This window comes from Enhydra lutris, unplaced genomic scaffold, assembly GCF_002288905.1.
Source record: "Enhydra lutris kenyoni isolate GAN:26980312 unplaced genomic scaffold, ASM228890v2 scaffoldscaffold47, whole genome shotgun sequence".
Lineage (NCBI taxonomy): Eukaryota > Metazoa > Chordata > Mammalia > Carnivora > Mustelidae > Enhydra > Enhydra lutris.
In genome coordinates this window covers 4,032,945-4,054,657 of record NW_019154131.1, presented here as the reverse complement: position 1 = coordinate 4,054,657, position 21,713 = coordinate 4,032,945, and the positions used below count along the sequence as shown (strand labels likewise).

At 35.9% G+C, this 21,713-nt stretch overlaps 1 protein-coding gene across 1 annotated transcript in view; it reads left to right on the top strand.

Annotated features, from left to right (window-relative positions):
- LOC111156597 (protein tyrosine phosphatase, receptor type D) overlaps positions 1-21,713 on the top strand; it is a 406,803-nt gene that overhangs the window by 82,315 nt on the left and 302,775 nt on the right. Inside the window, exons 2-3 of the mRNA XM_022517585.1 lie at positions 10,715-10,860; positions 14,554-14,695. Of these exons, the coding sequence (XP_022373293.1) occupies positions 10,715-10,860; positions 14,554-14,695 (288 nt within the window). The remainder of the gene's footprint in view (positions 1-10,714; positions 10,861-14,553; positions 14,696-21,713) is intronic.

Genomic DNA, 21,713 nt, shown 5'->3' with positions numbered 1-21,713 from the left:
AGCGAGTTAGAATGAAGAATAAATGATTACTTTTAATGATGATCAGCACATCTGATATGATAAATTATGATTAATGAGTAAATTAGCAGTGAATGATGTAAATGAATCTGCTTTGAAAACTAATTCTATAAAAAGATGCTGAAGGGTCGGTGTAGTTTCTTTTTTTGTCAAATACAGTGTCTGTGTTAAATATCCTCGTGAGTATATTACCATTTAGAGGGAATATGAAAAAAGCCAATAAATATTGTGTCATTTGCCTACATCTTTACTGAATGAGCCTGGGAGATTGCATGACTTTTCATCTGTTTCAGCATAAAGGCCTTTATCACTCTATTGAGCGAAAACGGATGTGCGGTCTGTGTATTTTGAATGCATAAGTAGGTAGTAAGCAAACCCGGGGCTTAAAGTGGAAAATGTTGAGTAAATATCTAAATGGTGCTGCTGATAAAATGTTTTCATTAAGAATGCATGACTCTGGCATAGGGAATGGTAAGAAAGGCTTTACAGATTGTATCTAAGAGTGATTCAAGACCACTAGCAGCCTTTCTGAAATTTGTGTCACTAAACCAGTGGTTACTGTGAGTGTCTTACACCAAAACAGATGGCTGGTCTTACCAAGCATGTCAATAGTTTAGAGAAGTTTTATGGTCCAGACACAGTGAATGCAGGGGATTGTTTGTTTTGGTCATAATGCCCCATGGCTGTATGTTAAAAAAAAAAAAGGTACAGTGGTAAGGCCATACAACTTTTACTGCTGTCAAACAAGTGTTTTATGACCAGGTATTAATATATCTCGACATAAGACAAGCTAGAAATTTATTTAACGGCTATAAACAGACTAGTTCATATGTAATCTCCTCTCTACAAGAGTTTTTTAAAAAAAATAACTGGAAAGAATAAGATGAACTTGAGTGTTTTAAAATTGAAAAATTATTTTCTATTGCATTTAAATACTATTCTTGATAATTCTGTTTTGTAGATATTTTTTCTTCATCTTTTTCCTCTTTTTTCTTGGTCTGTAAATGTTCACCACTGAGCATTTATTTACCTTACATTCTGTTGTGCTAAGGAGAAATGGAAAAGGCAGTGTTAGAGAAGTATTTGAAGATGATTCTTTTTTGAGGGAGGAGCTTTTCCAGCTTTCTCCTCAATAGCAGTCACTCTGAACTCTACCTTTCGTCTCTCCTGTTTAGCTCAAAAGGATAAAAATTTAGCCAATGATAAAGTAACAATTTTCAGCTTTATCAGTAGTCTGGTAATTGGATACTCTGATGTATATTTTTCCCTTGAATTTATGTGTTATTTTAAAAATGTATAAAGTGTCTTAAAAATATAATTTTTGATCCAACAGTTTTACATAAAGAATGTATCATATGCATTGAAATTTTACATGTAGGAATGAATCACATATAGGGATTACATATATGTGCAAGGATGTAATTATAAGAATAATCATTGAAACATTTTTTATAGGAGGGTGGCTCAGTCATTAGGTATCTGCTTTTGGCTCAGGTCATGATCCCAGAGTCCTGGGGTCGAGCCCCGTATCGGGCTTCCCAGCTCAACGGAAAGCCTTTTTCTCCCTCTCCCACTCCCACTGCTTGTGTTCCCTCTCTCGCTATCTTTCTCTATGTTTGTTAAATAAATAAATAAAAATTTAAAAAAATTTTTATAATACTGAAAAATTAGGAACAACCTAAATATTTAATAGTAAATTAAAACATGATCTATATGTTTTATAATGTAAAAATTATATTCAATTTAAATACTTATTGACAAAAAGGATGTGCAAAATATATTTTAAGCAAAATGCAGGCTATAAAATAATAGTATAGTATAATCTCTCTTATGTAAAAATTATTAAATATTAAATGGTGATAGAGTAATTTTAAAACCTATTCATCAAGGTGATAACCATTAGGATGTTTTAAAATTTCTTTTAATTTATTTATATTTTCTAATATATGTATAGTGAGTTTACTGTTATGTATAATATTTAAGGTCATTTTACTTAAAAATGAAATGCACAAAAAGAGGCAGAGAGGAGGATAACAATGTGATCACAATGAGGTGGAGTGAATTCATAAAAGAGCTTGAGATTCATAGCATTGTTATACTTCATCTGAATTCAGTCCTAAGGCAGACACATGACTCTGTGATTTGGTTATTCTACATTTTGCCAGCGTAGGACCTGATTGGTTCCGTCAGTCTCCCACCATGTCATATCAGTGTTTTACAGTGTCAGTGTGTATTACAGAAAGTTTGCATTCTGCAACTAATTGATGTTATAAACAAACAATTCAAATAGAGGCGAAGTAATCGTGTTTACAATATTATTATCCATATGAAATACTCAGAAGTGTACAGCCAAGGGTTAGGGGGGTGTAGAACTTTGGAGAACCTTTTATCAAGTCTGCATGTGCAATGAACACGTACTATGTGTTGGGGATGGTTAGCAGTTATGGTACTTCAGAGATGACCAGGTCACAGATGCTTCTCTCAGGGTTCAGTTAATGTGAAGGGAGAGAAATACATGAGCATAAAATAGCTATAATAAAATATGGACTGTTTTAACTCATAAATGAGATGCAAAAAGATATAAGAGATACAATAAGAGATTAAAAAAGAAGAGTAGATTTCATCTACATGGGAGGCTCAAAGAAGGCTTCAGGGTATTTAATGGAGTCGGAAATGGAGAGCTTCTATAAATTCCAAAAATGGGGGAGAAATCATTTTGTGCAGGAAATAGCGTGTACTAGGACACTGAGGCAGGGGACTTTAGGTTCTTGATGAGCAAAGGTAAAAACATATTTGGGAAAAATAGGTTAGCAGCAGCTTTGAAAGGTCTTAAGGGCCAAACAAAATTTCTGGGCTTGTTTGACAGTTACAAACTATTAAAACTCAACTTATGTTTAGATTTCTTTTGAGTGGAAAAGAGCTTTAATCATAGATGCATTTTTAAAAACCCCAAAGAAGAAAATGGGAAGGGAAAAGAAGGGTCATTGATAATGTGTAATATTGATTGTAGCAATATATACCCGAAGTGAGGGTGACCATATGGGAGAGTTCAAATACTATGATATTGTTAAGTGATCCTCAAACTTGGCTGGACACTGGAGTCCTCTGGAAATGAATTACCCACCCCTACCCGCTGATTTTCTATTTGAATGGGTCTGAAGTGGAGTCTCTGCACCTACAGCTTTTGTCGTTGCTGTTGTTGTTTAAGGCTCCCAAGGAATTCTAAAGTCCATCATCACAGGAGAATCATAGTTGTTGTTATTGGATACAAGAAAAAGAGAAGTGAGACGTAGTAGAAGCAGAATCTATAGGACTGAATAATTGCGTGGTAGCAGGTGGAGGAGAAGAAAACAAAGAAGAGGTCGGGGCTGCAAGGTTGGGTGCTTGGAAGGATGGAAGTGCCACAAATAGAAGTGGAAACAGTAAGAGGAGGAGGATTGGGAAGGCAGATGGCATGGTGTGTTTCCACAATAATGATTTTGGAATGCTGCTAGGCAATCTTTCAAGCAGTGAGAAATGAGGATTTGACATTGAGGAAAAGTTCAAATGGGAGATGTCATTCCATAAAGTCAAATTTCTTCTTCTTATCCTCCTTCCCTTTTTCCTTCCCCATCCTTTCCTTTCTCCTTTCTGTCAATGTATGTATCAATTCTTTGTCAACTTGAATATTGGTAATTATACAGAGGCACAGACATCTGTCTACCCAAAGGAGGACTGCTTTAGAGTCATTTTCAAAGAATTGAGAGTTAAGGCTCAATACAATTAATGGTGTAGACATACCTACAATATGTCATTGAAATGCTTTGGAAAGGAAAAGGGGAAATTGATATCAAGAACATCTGTGGGGTATTTGTCTTTATCTACTATGAACAAATTTAATGCATTCTCTGAATAACACAGAAGTGTTCTAGCATACTAATCCTGGAACTTATGTGATATGTTTATGAATTTTGTGTCATCAATTTTGTCTGTTGACCAGATATCATAGTTCATTTATTCCTGATTCAAATTGGCTCCTGGAAATTAGAAGAATAATTTCAAGATGGCCTCTGACTGAGTTTTTTTCACTTAACAAGGGAAAAGTAATTGCTGTAATACAGCACAAAGTGCTTGCCAAACCCTCAAGAAAACGGTCAGTATATATTTAATAGTTAACCAAAACAGTTTGAAAATATACCATAAATTGAGTTATACCATGTTGTCTATGAAGTGTCATTGTAACTTCCTGTTTTCTATTTTGACACAATAGGAATATTGGGGCTTCACAATTAGATCAAAAGTCCATGACTCACTCATAACCTCAGAGAGCCTTCCTTCCTTTCTTTTTCCCTTTTCTCTCTCTTTCCTTCTTTCTTTCCAAATCTTTACAGTACTGTAAATTTTTCTATAATTCTATAAAATAGGAGTAATGCTATTATCTTGCAGGACTATGTAAAACATTGCACATGAGATACATAGAATATTTAATCCACTGTGTGGTATTCACTAAAGATTAGGTATTTCTTTATCCCATTTTGAAGTATAGTGCTTCTTAAGTCAAATTTTAAGGCTATAAGATTGGAAGACAGCATCATTCATGACTCAGAAAAAGTCTCTTTGTCATTGAAGATCTATGCTGGCCATGGATATCAGACATGACCCTGTTCAGATCCCACATGATAGGATAGATATCCTCACTGGCCCCAGTTTATGTAGAACATCTGCCTTAGAAACCAGTCCAGCCTGGTGTGTGTGCCACACTTCTGCCTCCTATACAGTCATGCGTCAACTTTAAGACCTCCCTCTTTTCTTTTCATGAGCCACTTTGGTTTTGCTGGTATCTCAGGCATTCTTTCCTCCCTCCACTCCTGCCCAGTAGAGATCAAATGAATCATAACAGAATTCATCATCCACTAAACTCTAGCCACTCTTTGTGTTTGGGGCAGTGATAATGAGTGTGTTGTGGCAGGAAGGGACTGTAAAACCCCAATAGCTCGTATACCTTCAGACCTGGCCATTATCCTTAAAACAACCCCTGACTCCTGCTATGCTCTGCATTTCCTGAGCTTCCCTTCCTGATACTTCAAGAGAAAGAAAAAATGGGAATGGTTTTAGTTGACAGTCTCATAAATTCTACAGATATCTTTTTGGGAGGAAGCAGATTCTTAAGGACAGAAATACCTACATATTCTTACGGAACATTCCCTCATCCTCTCCCTTAGTATCATTAAACAGCATCATTAACCTTCCCCTTTCAAGATTTTAAGTACATTATTATGACAAATAGCCCTTTAAAAACAGAACTCTCTATTTAAGGAAATGTTAATCAGCTGAAAGAAACAAAGCCAATTAGTTACATGCTGTTAGTTTTGCTCCTCATTCGTCATATTTCCTTGTGTCTGCAGAAGCGGCTTATTCATTAGAATTAAATTAGACAAATGGCACCCTCATTTCTTCCTTTCACTTTTGTAGTGTGCAGTCCTTTTTGTGATTTGGTTTTAAGTGATTCTCTGTTGGCCAATCAAGTTACTGCAAATCTGAGTTGTCTTCTTAACCTTTAAGAATTTCTCATAAATTCTTTTCTTGCATGGATGTTACTAGTAGATTTCAAGGGCTCTCCCCCATTAATGTCTAGCTTTACCTAATATAGTGTACTAAGGGGAGAATTTTGTCCTTGATAGAGCACTTTGTTAAGGATGGCCAAAGGCAGCTTGCTGGTCTTGGTAGGATCTATCACCTTAATTCAAAACAATAACTGTTCATTGGGCTTGTTTCCTTGTCTTCAGAAAGCCTAGCAACTTGAAACCTGATATGGCATCAAAGTATTACGATCATTAGATGCAAAGGTACTGTGCATTTGTTATATTTAAAGAAACATTTCTTTTGATTTATCCTAGCAGTGAGAGCCTCCATTTTTTATTGCACCTCGTGGATGGAACTAGAGGGTATCATGCTTAGCAAAATAAGTCAATCGGAAAAAGACAACTATCGTATGATCTCCCTGATATGAGGAAGTGGAGATGCAACATGGAGGGGTTAAGGGAGTAGGAGAAGAATAAATGAAACAAGATGGGATTGGGAGGGAGACAAACTATAAGTGACTCTTAATCTCACAAAACAAACTGAGGGTTGCTGGGGGAAGGGGGTTGAGAGAGGGGGGTGGGGTTAGGGACATTGGGGAGGGTATGTGCTATGGTGAGTGCTGTGAAGTGTGTAAACCTGGCGATTCACAGACCTGTACCCCTGGGGATAAAAATATATTATATGTTTATAAAAAAATAATTAAAAAAAAAAGAAAAAAAGAAACAAACTAACCCCTTAGAGGAAAAATCAATGAGCGGTTGTGACTCCTCTTGTGCTGTGTAGGGAAGAATAATCCACCAGATTCCCAGAGCTAGCGTCTGTATCCTGAAAATGCAGTCTTTGAAAACAGCAAGTGAGCATGGCAGACATGTTCTAGAATATCAGTCATGCCTCTGTTCTGACTCATATGCATGTTTAGCTTTTCTATTTCCATTTAGAAAATAGACTTTCTAGGTCTAACAGTAATTTGACCTCTACAGTACCCAGCATTAGTTTAATGAAAGGTTGTACTCCTCACTTGTCAAAACCAGCTTGAGCAGAAATGCATTTGCAAAGCACAGGGTGGGAAGCTTTAGGTGGATAGTAACGGCATTCAGCTGTAATAAGGACTGACTCGTGCCTAAGTACTGGGTTTTATGTGTTTCTCTCCATCTTTAAGCTCTTGATATTTTATTTATTTATTTATTTATTTATTTATGCGTTTGTTTGTTTTTGTTAAACCAAGTGCAATATTTGGTGTATCTCATGGGATAAACATGGGGATTTTGATTACTCAGACCTGAGGCAGTCGTATTGCGTGGCTTTTTAGTAGAAGTCTTTGTTTTATGCTTTTATGTGGATTCTCTTCTCTTCCTATCTTCAAAGCCTCACTTAAATTTGGGTAATATCCATGACAAAGGAAGGCAGAGGATTCATTTCATTCTTTTAGTAAGCTGAGATATTAGAGAGGAGGAAGTGGTGCTATGTATTATTATACCCCTCTGAGAATAAACATTTTTACTTGCCTCAAGCGTTTGTTGGAGTTATTAAGTTTGGTCTTCTCTCTTTCTCATTTCTTTTCTTTGGCTGGCTGCCTTGCATTGACAGCATCAGTCTTAGAGTTTGACCAGCCAAGATGATTATTTATGCAATAGTCTCCCTCACTGGAGGGATTTTACTAAATTATCTAGAAACTAAATTTTGTATCATAGAGTGATATTTATTCTTTTCTGGTTTAGATTTTGAGAGCACATGTAAAAAATTGACATCAAATCCCATAAAAAAATCATGATTCTCTTATCTGTGAAGGCTAATATCTTTTGTATTAAAAAAAAAGCTGTGTGTACGTGCACTTGATATACCTTTTTTTTTTTAAATGTACTACGATCAATTCCATTTCTTGCTTACAAATAATACATTTAAGGACCCTTTTCAGTACCATTTTTTTTTTTTTTAGAAGAATACTGAGCCACTAAAATGGTATTTAGTAGGACTTAAGAAAACAGTCCCATAGCTGAAGCAGATTCTAACTGGTTATTTTAGTAAATTTTCCACAATTCAATAGGTTAATTTCATTACTTGACCTCATCTCTAAAAATGAAATCTTTATAATAGCATCCAGTGGTCATAACACTAGCAGATTTGAATATTTGTGAATATTACCAGAAGGACTTTAGGTAGGATCAGAAAAGCAAGTAAGTCAGAAATACATTTGAACAAGGGAATGGTAGTCACCTCACCTCATATTCACTGAGAATATGGGGAATCTGCCTTCTGTGTTTTATATTTAGAAGTCAGATGTCCTGTTTAATAGTAATTTGACTACTTAGTGTCCCCACTCATCAGGATTTAGGAAGCACTTGTTCTAGTAGTCATTGCCTGTTTGTAGATTGTCAGAATCTCCCAAATTCCCTTCATTTTTTTTTTCTTTGTGATGAGAAGTAAGATACCATCCCTTAAACAAACAAATAAAGCAAACCTGGTGCAAAAAGAATGATATCCTATATTCTAGATTTATTTAATTTCTGGTTAGTACATAGTCATTTTATACCATAGCCCTTTAACCTCATTCACACATTCTTGCAAGAAATTTCCAAACAGAACTTAAAGGAGAAATCAGGTTGTTAAAATTCATTTTCATTCAGAGTTAACAATTTTTAAGCTATGTACTTTGAAGAGGAAGGTTCCAAAAATGACAGTATTGTAACATTTAACAAGCAATGCAATACATTTTACTTTTCCAGGGAAATTCTCTAGGAATTTTAATTGCATGATTTTAATTTCCATATTAGATGTTGACAAGTGTGTGGTTATTATCAATTTGCATTGTTTGCAACAGCAGAATGAAAAGCATAAATACTTCTTATATCATTTTTGTTTGTTTGTTTCCAGAAAAGTGATATCAGTGTACAGTGTTTTTTACTCTTCTCACTGTTAGTCATTTCCAATCATGTTAAGTACTTCCAGCAGTTCTGGTAATCATTTAGTTTGTGCTGCTACCCAGAGATGTTGCAGGATGTGATATCGAGCAAGGCTGTGGGAGCCTGCTTTCTTTCCTAGTATTCCTGAACAGGCAGGGACCTGTGTTTCCACTAGTTCTACTATCACCAAGTGGAATTTGCTGATGAGGTGGGGACTCATTTTCCAGCAATAACATTGCAAAGATGCCTCTCCCCATTCTTGTTTCTCTCATTGTGGAGATAATACACTAAGCTAGAAAAATTTAAACTGGAAGACATCTCTGAAAATAATTTTACATTTCATATTTTTACAGATAAGAAATAGGAAAGCTAGGGAAACCTGGCTGGCTCAAATGGTTGAGTATCCTACTCTTGGTTTCAGTTCAGGTCATGGTCTCAGAGTCATGAGACTGAGCCCAGTGCCAGGCTCTGTGCTCAACATGGAGACTGCTTGAGATTCTCTCTCTCTCCCTCTCCTTCTGCTCCTACCCACCCATGTGCTCTTTCTCCACGTGTGCTTACTCTCTCTCTCAAATAAATTATTTAATTAAATCTTAAAAAAAGAGAAAAACAGAAACAGGAAAGTGAGATATTTTTTCCCCGAGATGATATATATATACATTATGGTACAGCTGAGATGTGAGTCTGGCCTCCCTGAATCTAGGAAAACCAAGATGAGAGTTGGAATAAACCTTTAGGTCAGCAGAAGCATCACGTGGGAAACATGAAAACAAGGCAGAGAAAATATGGTGATGAGCAAAGAGTGATGAACTTCTTTCTTAAAATCTAAGGATTATTTTCAAAATAAATTATAGCTACTGTTGTTTAAAACCATTTTTCAATAGCATTTAACTGAAAAACAGTAGGTGTGGAAATTTGTAATAGGGATAAGAAAATGGAATGGAAAAGTAAGATGCTTTTGAATTAAAAAAAAATAATTGCAACATAACTGCAAAAACTCAAGGGTGTGAGAAAAATGTAAAGAAGTAGGAAAAGTTATGAATATGCCTGTCTGCCAAACCACTATTGGTGTTTTTGCACATTTTGTCCTATCCTTTTAGGGGCTGCATTTTTCTTTATTATCTGATACCCCTCATTTAAATGTGTGTATGATAATTTTGTGGCTTATTATTGAATTGCAAGTATTTCTCATGTCATATTATAAAACATTTATCCATATAACATTGGCTATATTTGTACGATGTTCTATCATAATGTCATAGTTCATTTTACTGTCAATTCCAGTTTTATTTCATATTTAGGGTACATATAGTCTTTGCTAAATAAATGGCGTAATAGATATCTTTGTGCATAAGTACCTATCTTCATTTTATTTAATTCTCATATAATAGATTTCTAGATCTGGAAATGCAAGTTGGATGATAAGTAGGTTTTGAAGAGAAAGGGTGAATGTTAGGAATATTTTAAGGAAGTAGAGAACATTTAAAAACCCTTTAACTTCTAGCCTTTCATCTTTAGGAATCTTAAAGTCTATGTATTTTTTTTACAGGAGTTCCTTTTCTTCTTCCGCCCTCCCTAACGCCTCCCCAGCCCCCCTCCATGACTTTGGAGGCTTCTTGACTCATCTTTTATGCAAATTAGGAACTTAAGTTTCAAATAAGGCAGAACACAATATTTAGGTTAAGGAGTCACTTTGCCAGTTTTCCCTATTTCTGTTTCTTGCCAAACCTTATAATTCAGGGCTGTATTTCTTGTCTCTTTTAAAATTTCCTAGAATTTCTCTTAAATGTCACTAATTTTAATGGCTTAGCAGTGGCAGTGCTGCTTTCTGGCAGTGCCCTGATAATGGCATCAAAGCAAAGAGCTAAAATTTTACTCACTTTGATTGATGAGCTCATTTTGTTACAGAGGACAAATTGGATTTTTTTTATATTGGTAATAAAAATTAATGTGTGATGTTGCTTTTTGTATGTTATTGGATCTCTGCCTTAATACAGATTTCAGCAATAAAAACACGAGCAGATATCTTGACCAGAAAGTTACCTCCCTCCCCTTTAAACGACCCTTAAAAGTAGAAGATGCTTTTCTCATTTTGTGATCTTGGTGTGTGCATATATATATGTATGTATTGGTCTCAGTGGGGTTGAGGGCTACGGGGAAAGTGATGGCAGTGGGGTAATACTCTGTGTTTCAATTTTCCATCTAATTGTGATGTTTATTTCTTTTTATTTCAGCACCTCCAAGGTTTACAAGAACTCCCGTTGACCAGACAGGGGTCTCTGGTGGAGTTGCCTCTTTCATTTGCCAAGCTACAGGAGACCCAAGACCTAAAATTGTCTGGAATAAAAAAGGAAAGAAAGTCAGCAATCAGAGATTTGAGGTATTAGGTCCATTGTTCTGTTTCTCTGGGGGAGAAATGTATCTGCTGTATCTTTGGTTTGTATATTACTTGCTTATTTTACTGTGATATGAAGTGTGATAATCACTGAGACATGGCCTTCTTTTTGTTGCTTGTGTTGGGAAACTTAGTTCTAAATGGCTTTTTAAAAAGGAATGTGTGGGTTCAGGTGACTAACTTTGTATTAAATGGTACCAGGCTCAGGGTTCTTGGGATCCGTCTATTAGCCTCATCCTCAGACTGTTTCCCCATAACATAAATTCCCCATAAGATTTCAGTATGTGAGTCTCACATCCTCCCACAACGGAGCCTAGAAGATGAGTGAAAGCTCCCTATGCTCCCAGGTCTCACTGAGTTACTTACTTGTCCCTGGACTAGTGTATATAGACAACTGGATGGTACAGACCAACTACTTTAGGTTAATCAGACTCTACCTCGGTTCTGGGAAGGAAATTAGTTCCATCCAACCTTATGGCCTGGAGCCGGGAGGCAGTGTTTTCCCATTGCGGATTCAGGTGCCTGTGACAAGGAAGAAGGGGAATGGGTACTGGGCAGCAAATGAAGTTGTCCACTGAATCTCACAGCTGTGTTTTACAAGTACCATGAACTAAAATGGGACATTAACTCCAGTTGTTGGCCTAAGCATGACTCTGGAAGAACATACCCAACCAGGATGAAATGGCATTTAAACCTTTGAACAAATTACTCAAGAAAGCTCAGTGACTTGAAGATGATGAAGCATAATTCAGATATTATTTTGAATGTTTTTAAGGAGACTAATGGTTCAGAAATTTGCTCGTTTTGGAGGAGAAAAATAGATAATGATATGCAGAGAAAAATTGGAAGCAGCACACAATAACATGCCTGAATTTAAGACCTAATGAAAATAGCTTATTCTTAAAGGATAGAAAGACCTCTAAACTGCCCCAAAGTGTAAAACTCACTTTCTCTTGCCTGAGTTTCTGACATACTTCATAGCCTAATTTGTAGTTTGGCAAAATAAAGGCAATTTCTGGTTAAAAGAAATACAGCAAGTACAAAATTCAGAACATTTTTTATTTTACCCATTTTTACCAGTTTTCACAGAGCAATATATAGTCCAAATCCCTTTTTAAAGGGTATAATTAATTACACTGGTAGAAATTTAAATGTAGACTTCAGTTTACAAATGATAAATTTTTAAAATTATGTTTGTTTGACATCAAATACTTACAGTGATTAAACATTAAAAAAAACTTAATCACTGAGAAATATTTCCTCTATCATGTAGAAAATGATGTGTGTGTGATCTGTAATATACACCTCTTTTAGTTTAAATGAATTTGAATTTTTTTTTTAATCAAAGAGGATTTTGACATCATACTTGCTGGTGACAGTATAACAAAGATTAAATTATAATAGGAAATGTTTCAAAGCATGAGCTCTACTCATTGCATAATTCTGAATGAGAATCACACAGACACAGCCAAGGAAAATTAGTTATTTTTACATGAAGCATGTATATCAAATAGTGTTGGGTCTTGGGTTGATAATCTTTCAAATCTGTAATAGTATATATGTATTTTTGTTTTGCTAGTTTATAAAGCCTATAAGAGCCCTAAGTGAGAATGATTTTGTTTGTTCTATCTCCAGTGGCAATTATAATGTCTGGCTTAGAGTAAGTAGGGCACAATCAATACCGGGTATTAAATAAGATTTTCAAATTGGAAATCGCAACATTGGCATATAATGTGTAGTGTAGTGTTTGTTGAAAGAGGATAGGTCTACACTAGGAAATAGTTCAGAAATGTAAACCTATAGTGACACATAATAGTTAGTTGTTAAGGGAGTAGGTTCTAAGCCTTCACATCACAGGAAGAACTTTTTTTTTCCTTTTCTTTTTTTTATATCTATCTGAGATGATGGATGTTAATTAAACCTACTGTAATAGTCATTTCACAATACATGTAAATCAGACTATCACATTATATGCCTTAAACTTTATACAATGGATGTTTGCCAATTATTTCTTAATAAAACTGGAAAAAATCAAAATTTAAGATGGCATTAAGGATATTTAAGCCTTTCTCTACATTAAGCCATGAGATGTATTATATGTAATATATGTAATATATTTTAAATATATATTTATATTTAGAAATATATATTTATATGTGTTTACAAATATATATAAATGTCAGCTAATTCAAGTACTACTTCAAAAACTGATAATGGTGATGATGATGAGATTAATAAATATGGGTATGAAACTGTGGAGTCCTCTCCCAGTCTTTTCTAAAACTATGCTGTGTTCTTACAGCTGGTCACTGGGGTGCTGTGCTTTCTGGTTTATAAACATAAAAATGTTTAATGTTTATAAATTAAATGTTTATAAAAATATAGAAATGTGTGTGTGTGTATATATATATATATATATTCAATTATGACATACTTGTCAAAGATTCTAGTTAACTATGAAAGTTATTTCTCCCATCACGCATGGTGGATTCGTTCTAAAATATGTGCTTCATAGAACTGAAAATAAATTGTGGTGCATTGGGAAGTGGGACATTTTGGGTATCTCTGAATTTAAAACATAATAGAACACAGAAAGGACATGAAGTAGGTATATTTTAAAAACATTTGATCTTTCTTCTGTATGTTGACATAAGCACATTTACACACAAAATCGGGGATTAAACATCTCAATAAATGTATTTACAAAGCATTCTCAATTCATAATTTAGGCACATGGAACTATTAGTCACAGGGAAATGGAAAAAAAAAAAAAATCCCTCACCAAAACCGGAAAGCGCAGCTCCTCAGTGAGCAGATGAAAGGACACAGCATAGTTACAGAAAAGACAAGCAGAAGATTCCACAGTTTTGTACCCATATTTATCAATCTCCTCCTCATCATCATTATCATTTTTTTGAAGTAGTACTTGAATTAGCTGACAAATATCTGGGATTGCGAAACTGCTTTAGAGTGTAGTCCATAAAGATAGTGAATTCAGTCTTACTCCTTAGAACATTAATTTTCTGCCCGGTGAAGCAAGCCTCCATTTTACAGCAAAAATGCCCTAAAAATGCAGAAAATGCTAAGCTAGAACAAATACTGGAATGATTTATAGCAAAATTAATGCATGCCATCAGTCTCTTGGGTTGTGAAAGCCATCTCATTGGCTGCCTAAATATTAGATTTATGCAGTTTCTCTTCATGGTTTGCTCCTCCGTACTGTTCAGGATGAAATACTTCAAGCCAGAAGAGCTGTCTAGGGTAGTATACATTATATCTCCACCTTACAGTCCAATTATTGAGTAGGTCCACATATGCATACATGCTGTGAGAGACAGAAGATAACCTTTGAGAAGGTTACCCCTCATAGCAACAAGTCTCTTGCAAAATTAACAGGAACAAATTGTCCTACGTACACATACTAGAATATTTTCATGAGTAGACCATGGATGGTTTTCAGTAGACTTGCATCTGTAGCTACATGCCTTTCCCTTTGTTCAGGAGAAGATTCGTTAAATTAAACCAGTTTTTCCATTTTTCTACTATGTATCAAAATTCAGTCTGAAAATGCTGCTGTATTAGTCTGAGCCAAAAGACTGGTTCACCACTGTATTAAGGTTTAGCTGAGAGGTAGACAATTGTAACAACACCTGTGACAGCTATTGTTTCCTCTAATAGGTAATAGAGTTTGATGATGGATCTGGATCAGTTCTCAGAATACAACCCTTACGGACTCCACGGGATGAGGCCATTTATGAATGTGTGGCCTCAAATAACGTGGGAGAAATAAGTGTATCCACCAGACTCACAGTTTTGCGTGGTAAGTACTCAAGTACAAGGTTGTTCCTTGTGTTATTGTTGAAATTCTGTATCCCTGGTGTTCTTTTGCGGGACCACTAAAGTGCCTAGAGTTTTTATGACATTTAAATGGGAAATGAATTTAAATGCAATGTTTATAAGGGTGAAACATTTAGACAGAGAGTGCATGCCTCTTCTCATGATTCTTGAAGAATGTTATCCAGGAAAAAAAAAAGTCAGAGAAGTATTGATTTCCAATGCAAAATACCGTTATGATTTTTGGTAGAGTACCTAGAAAGGAAATAGGACATGCTCATCTTTTCAGGTTAGCATTGCTTCTGTATGGATTCTTTGTACCAAGGTTGACCAGTACTTTTTACAGATTACCACAACTGACACTGATGTTTGCAAAATTAAAGGAACATCTTCTGCCTAAAGATTAGTTCCTCATAAATGGAGGTATTGAGAAAAACAAAGGCACCTTATGTCTTTATGTCAAAAAATATATTTTTATTTCTGTCTTTTATATTTCTTGAACATCTGTTAATGCTAAGTGAGTGGAAACAGTGTGCCCCCTGCTGTGTTTCCTGCTATGTGGCTTATGCAGTTTGACCAAAGTATGAGATAACTTGCCAAATCTCTAGTACAGTGGGTCTGCTTTCTAGACTTTCTTTAGAACATCAGAATGTTCTAAAGAATGAAGAATGAAGGCTAGTGATTAATAATACTCTGTTGTGCATCTCTGCATCAACGTTTTGTGAAGAGATAAGAATATTGCCTGAATTGACTTCCCTAGTAGTTGATATCTCCTAACACTCTTGTGCCTTTATGTCTTTCTCTCTCACACACACTTTCATTTGTTTGTTCATTGCGTTTTGCTTTGAACTTCATTTTGCTGGATTCCACCACTTACGAGAATGAAGGGAAGTGGAAGGAAAAAAGGGATCAAAATTGCATTACTGGGTGCCTGGGTGGCTCAGTGGTTTAAGCCTCTGCCTTCTGCTCAGGTCATGATCTCAGGGTCTTGGGATCGAGTCCTGCATTGGGCTCTCTGCTCGGCAGGGAGCCTGGTTCCCCCTTTCTCTCTCTGCCTGCTTTTCTGCCTACTTGTGATCTCTGTCTGTCGAATAAATAAATAAATTCTTTAAAACAAAATAAAACAAAACAAAATCGCATTACCATAGAGGAATATAACATAGATTAAGAACATTTGTTCTCCACTCCATTTTTTCCCATTGTGGTATGTATTTACTCTGTATATTTTATAAAATCAAAACATTTCCTTCTGGATCTTTGATTACCAAATCAATTCGTTAATCCAAGAAACCTAGGAAGTAGGATTATTTACTTACACATCTTAAAATATGTTTCAAATGTTATAAATATCTTACTAAGTCTCAGGAGAAATACTGACCAACTAGATATAGATCTTTTAAATGCATGTAACAGAATGATGCTTAAAAACAAGTAAGTCAGCTTTGAGCTACAATTCCGTCCATTCTGAGAAGTTATTTACACACAAAGTTCTCATCCTCCTATAAACTCATGAAGATGTTGATAAAATATCTGAAAATAAAACTAAATGCTTGATTAGGCTTGCAAACAAGAAAGCGGTTTCCTGGTGCTAAAAACAAAGAAAGAATCTCCAGAGAACAGATAATTTATAATCTCATAACCCAAGATAATAACCAAAAGGACTGTATGTTTTAACTGCTGGAGTTTTAGCTCTGCAGTAACATATAGGCCTATATAAAACAAAATAAAGGTAAGAAGAGCTAGATCAGCTTTCTGCAGAAAGGTGAGGATTCTAGCTCCACTTTTATAGTGTAATACTCAGGACTAGAAGCAGGCATAAAAAACAGCCAGATACAGTGATTCTCAGAGTGTGGAAGAGGCATCCATGTAAGTACTCACCCCACAGAGATGCCCCCACAATTCAGCATATACAACCCCAGATAAGGTCATTCATACCCAGATGGGCTCATAACTACTAATTCTAAACCATGAAAGCTAGCTCTCACTCATGAAGAACAGTAAGCCCAATCAAGGAGAGTAGAAATCATAGTTTGTGAACTACAAATAATTGGACTGTATGAATGGGTTTGGGAAAAAAATGTATTTTAAAGATTTGAGAGGCACCTGAGTGACTCAGTGGGTTAAGTGTCGTGCTCCCAGGGTCCTTGGATAGATAGCCCTGAGCTGGGCTCGCTGCTCCGAGGGGAGCCTGCTTCTCCTTCTTCCTCTGCTGCTCTCCCGCTTGTGCTCGTGCGCGCATTCTTTCTCTTTCTCTCTGCCAAATAAATGAATAAAATCTTCAAAAAAAAATATACAGGTTTGAAAAGATAACAGAGTAAAATCTCTCAGGCAAGAATAAGATATTGGGGGGGAAAAGAGCAGATGGGAGTTAGAAGTCAGATTTTAGAACTGGAAGGATTCTTAGTAACTATGTTTATTAAGACTCTAACACGTACTTCAAGATATATGTACATATATGAATATACGCATATGTGTTCACATAAACTTAACAGGTCTGAAATTGTAGAAAAATTTTTTCAGGTGTTCACACCTGAGACAAACTCAGACTCATTTGTTGATTTTCTTTTAAAATTTTAAACTTCATTTCTTTACCTAGTTTAGAACTAATGCTGTGATGTAGAAAGTGTAATACAGAGGTACAATAAAGTAAAATCTGCCAAAAACCTTTTTTTTTTTTCATTACCTTCTGATTTCCTTGAATTCACCCCTTGAAAGGAAACAGTAACAGTCATTTGGCTTGATTTAATCTTTATGCATTGATGAAGAGATTAGCAAAAACTTGGAAGGAAAGTATCAATTTTACTTAGGCTTTCACATAGATTTATGTTTTCCTGCCTCCCAGCTGATTAGGGAGCCCCATCTCATCTACTTTTATTCACCAAGCTCCCCGAGAAAATAAATACACGTGAGAATTTTAACATGATCTTGGCTTTCTGTGTGAATAGCTGTCATGTATAAGTACCTTGTATGAAAATTTATGATTCTAGTAAAGATAATTAAACCTTTTGTTTTAAAGATTATGTTTAGCAATTTTGGAAATGTTTCATGAGAAAAACCCAAAGGTATTTTGGATAATGGAAAAGTAGTCTAAATATAACTTAGAATACTTTTCATATATCCCTGTGGGATGAAGTAAATGGGCTGGGAATTATCTTTTTTTTTCCCTAGGGTTACCTCATAGTCTTAAATTTCTAAATAACTAAGTATAATTCTATTAATAATAGACTGGCAAAATATTCCAATAGTAAAATCACATTCATAGAATATGAACATGGTGCACAGTTAATTAAAATGAATGTGAAGAGTTTCATACTATACTTGTTGAGCTTTGTGCCCATTTTTGAGTTCACTTGCACTTGCAGATCCCCTTGGCAGATACTCAAGCTCTGTGCTCTGCCGTTGGCTGATAGTGATGTACACTTTGAGTCAGTGGCCTTCATCAGATGCCCATTTCGTCCACATGGGTCATTTATTTTTTTTCCTACTTTGCTGACAATGCCAAAAATGTGCCAACTGTCATGACGGGTTTTGTCTAAGTGGACTGGATGGAGATCACTAATTTATTTCACACAGGCTACTAGAGAACCTAATTAATTGGAGATTTAAACATCTGAACTGTGTGGCTAATGCCGAAGACAGTGAAATAACACTCTGACCACCCATGTGCATTAAAGGGAGTATTTCAGGGGAAACTTTCCCTCTGTAGCTCGCTTCAAATTACCCTCACTCTGAAAAACTGTTTTCATAAGGAAGGATAACTACAAACTCAGGCTGAACATGCCCTGGAATGAGATATTTAGGCAATTACCACTCATACACTGTGCACCGTAGTTCACAGAAGAAGCAGTATGAGAATGGGGAGTTGAATGCTGTATGTATGGCCCCTAGGTCATATTTTAATTTTTTAGGCTGCCCTGCCTTTGGGAAACACAAGCAAAAGCAGCTCCCCTATTCTGCAGTACTTGAGGATGCTGATGTGTGTGTCTGTCATGCACATGTTTTTCCCTCTTGGGCAGAACTTTTAAGTGAAGGCTTCGGTTGTCATTGAGAGGTTATTAAGGGCTGAGACTTGCCTAATTGTAGAACTGGAAGGTTTTTAGATTAAAAATGAGGCTTTCAAGGGCACAAGTAGGACCGGATAGGGTGTTCCAAGAAGAGACTCATTATCCAGATGGATTTAGTTCTTTCTGAATCTTTGCTTCACCAGTCATAATTTCTTACCAATGTTTGTCAGGGGAAGTCTTATAGTATAATTGTATATAATGATAACCGGGGCTGAAAAGGTTTTCTCAGTTACATGTACCAGCCACTGGGCAGGGAAAACTGAGATGTTACCCATTTTGCCTCTAATTGTCTGACTATATGTCATGTTTCTTGAATTTAGATCCTTTTCAAAGAGTATCCAGAAAATGCACGTATTATTATCATCTAAAACAGCATGTAACACATTATTTTTTAAAGCTTAGTGGACTATTTTTGGAGACCTTCCCATTCCCAGATAGCACTGCCCTCAAAACTACTACCAGCACCAGCACGACAAAACAGGGTACAATACATAACACTATTGCTCTCACCTACTGACAGGAAACTAGCTTTTTCATAGAACACATATAAAGTAAAATTATTGCCTAAAAAGATAACCCAATATGAAACAATTTAATTACCTAGTTTTGCAGATGTATCTTATGAAATGGTACTTATGTTTACTTCACACACACAAATGCATCCTATTTTGTGAATGATCGCCATCAAGACATAAGACAATATAAAGTTTCTAAGTCTCAGTCACAGGTAATTTGAGTTCCAACTCTGTCTCTGTCCCAAAATAGCTATGGCATCTTGAGCAAATGTGTTAACTTCCATATTTCCTCCTCTTCCTCCTTCATCATCTTTTTCTTTCTCTTCCTCCTTCTCCTCTTTCTTCTTCATCTATTATTATTTTTATTTTTTTATCTTCACATGGTCAGAGAAGGCAAAGGCACTGGACTGGGTTCACTGAGACCTCTTCTCTCTAGCTTCCTTTGATTCAGTGACATGCCTGTTTCAGAAGCCAGTTCTCGAAAGATGGAAAAAATATTCTCCCTGAAGGTTACTGTAACTGAGGTAGTAAAACACACAGTGAGCAGTTGGATGAGACAGAGAAAGCATTTCATTGGGAAATGGAGAGAAATGTTTGCATAATATGTCAGTTTCAAAAAAAAAATGTAAGCCATTATAGCAGTTGTTAAAAAAAAAAAACAACAACTTTTACAATCTTTCAGGGAGAAGGCAGTCGACTCTCTCCACCATTGTGCAGTACCCTGTGATCAGAATTAGCATGTTCATTACAGTCTCATTTTATTAATACCTCTTTTTGAAGATGAACACAGTTGTCCCCGCTGTGAAAATGGTACTTTGCTGTTTATGTTATAAAGTGGTCGCGGCTGGGGATCCAGGCTAGGAACATTAAAGAACAAAGCACAGCTGCTTGACTGTCACACAAAAGGATTTTTATGAAAGACTGAATCAAAAGGAAGGGTGGCCAACACAGAACAAACTTGCTGACAATTATGGTACTGAGTGAAGATTACTTGAAAAGGCTTATAAAATAGTTGAGTAGTTGGAATAAATTGATAACAACATGATATAGCCTTCCTGTGTACTCCATTTGCTTGCTGAAATGTGGTGGTAGTGGGCAGAGCCACGTAAGTCCACAGAAACTTCGGACTTCTGGTAGTATGATCTTGAGTACTTAAAAATAAATGTTCTTCACATATTAGTGTTCATCAAGGCAGGAGCCCATGTGCACAGGTCCATGGAAGACTGTTTTAAGGAGAGACATGAAAACTGATAACATTTGGGGAAAAGTGCACTTGTGAGCTGAGGCTTTTTCATGTTTCGTTGTGCTCAGTCTTTTAAGGACCATTCTTTCGGTGATGCATGCTACTTTCTTTGAATTGTTATCACTAGTTTTTCTACACTGGGATTATGTCTTAAAGGGCTCAGAGAGAATGAGTGCATTTGTAAATCATTGCATTTAAGTGAGAACATTTTTTTCTTTTGACTTCATATCATTTTTAACCATTTTAAAATGAATATTAAGTCATGTGAGTATTTACTATCGTTTGGCTCTTAATGGAACTGTGGAAATGTTGATCTGGAAGGGAATTTAGTGTTTACCTAGCCAAGTCTTTTATTTTTGATGTAAGAAACCAAGGCCTAGAGAGTTTGAAATGATTTTTTTTCCTTGGTCATACAGCTAAGATTTTCTTTGGGTTTCACCCAGTCAGAAATAATCACTGCTGTATTATGCTGTGACAATGTATTCTCACCCTTAGGTTATTTACTTTTGATGTACTTATAAAGGATATTTTCCTGGAAGAACAATGTTCTTTTAGCTGATCAGCCACAGACAAGTATGGCATGAAAGAAAACAGTGCTAACGTGCCATGGGTTTGCAAAGTGTGGAAAAGTTCTACCTTGACGGGAGAGAAGAGACCTCTGAACTGAGGCTAAAAGAATGTAGGATTTTATCAGGCAGAATGAGTGTGAAAAGATATGAGGGATAGAGAAAAGCTTCCTGAACATAGTGGCATTGATAAGAAATTGCTAAATATTTGGTGGTAGATACAAGTGGGTTCTACCACAGAAATGGGATGACTATATATATATTCATATATATATATATGAATATATATATATGATTTATTATATTATAATATACATATGATTTGTTATGAGGAGATGGCTTATGCAGGTAAAAAGGGTTACCACTTACAAGATCTGCAGGGTGAGTTGGTAAGCTGGAGACCCAGGGCAGCTGATGATATAGTCTGAACGTTGGCAAGCCCGAGATGCAGGAAGAGCCAAGGTTTCAGGATGAATCTGAAGGCAGAAATAAGCTAATGTCCCATTTGAAAGGCAATTAAGCAGGAGGAATTCTCTTACTGGGCGGAGAGTCATCCTTTTTATTCTATTCAGACCTTCAACTGACTGCATGAGATGCACTCACATTAGGAGAGGCA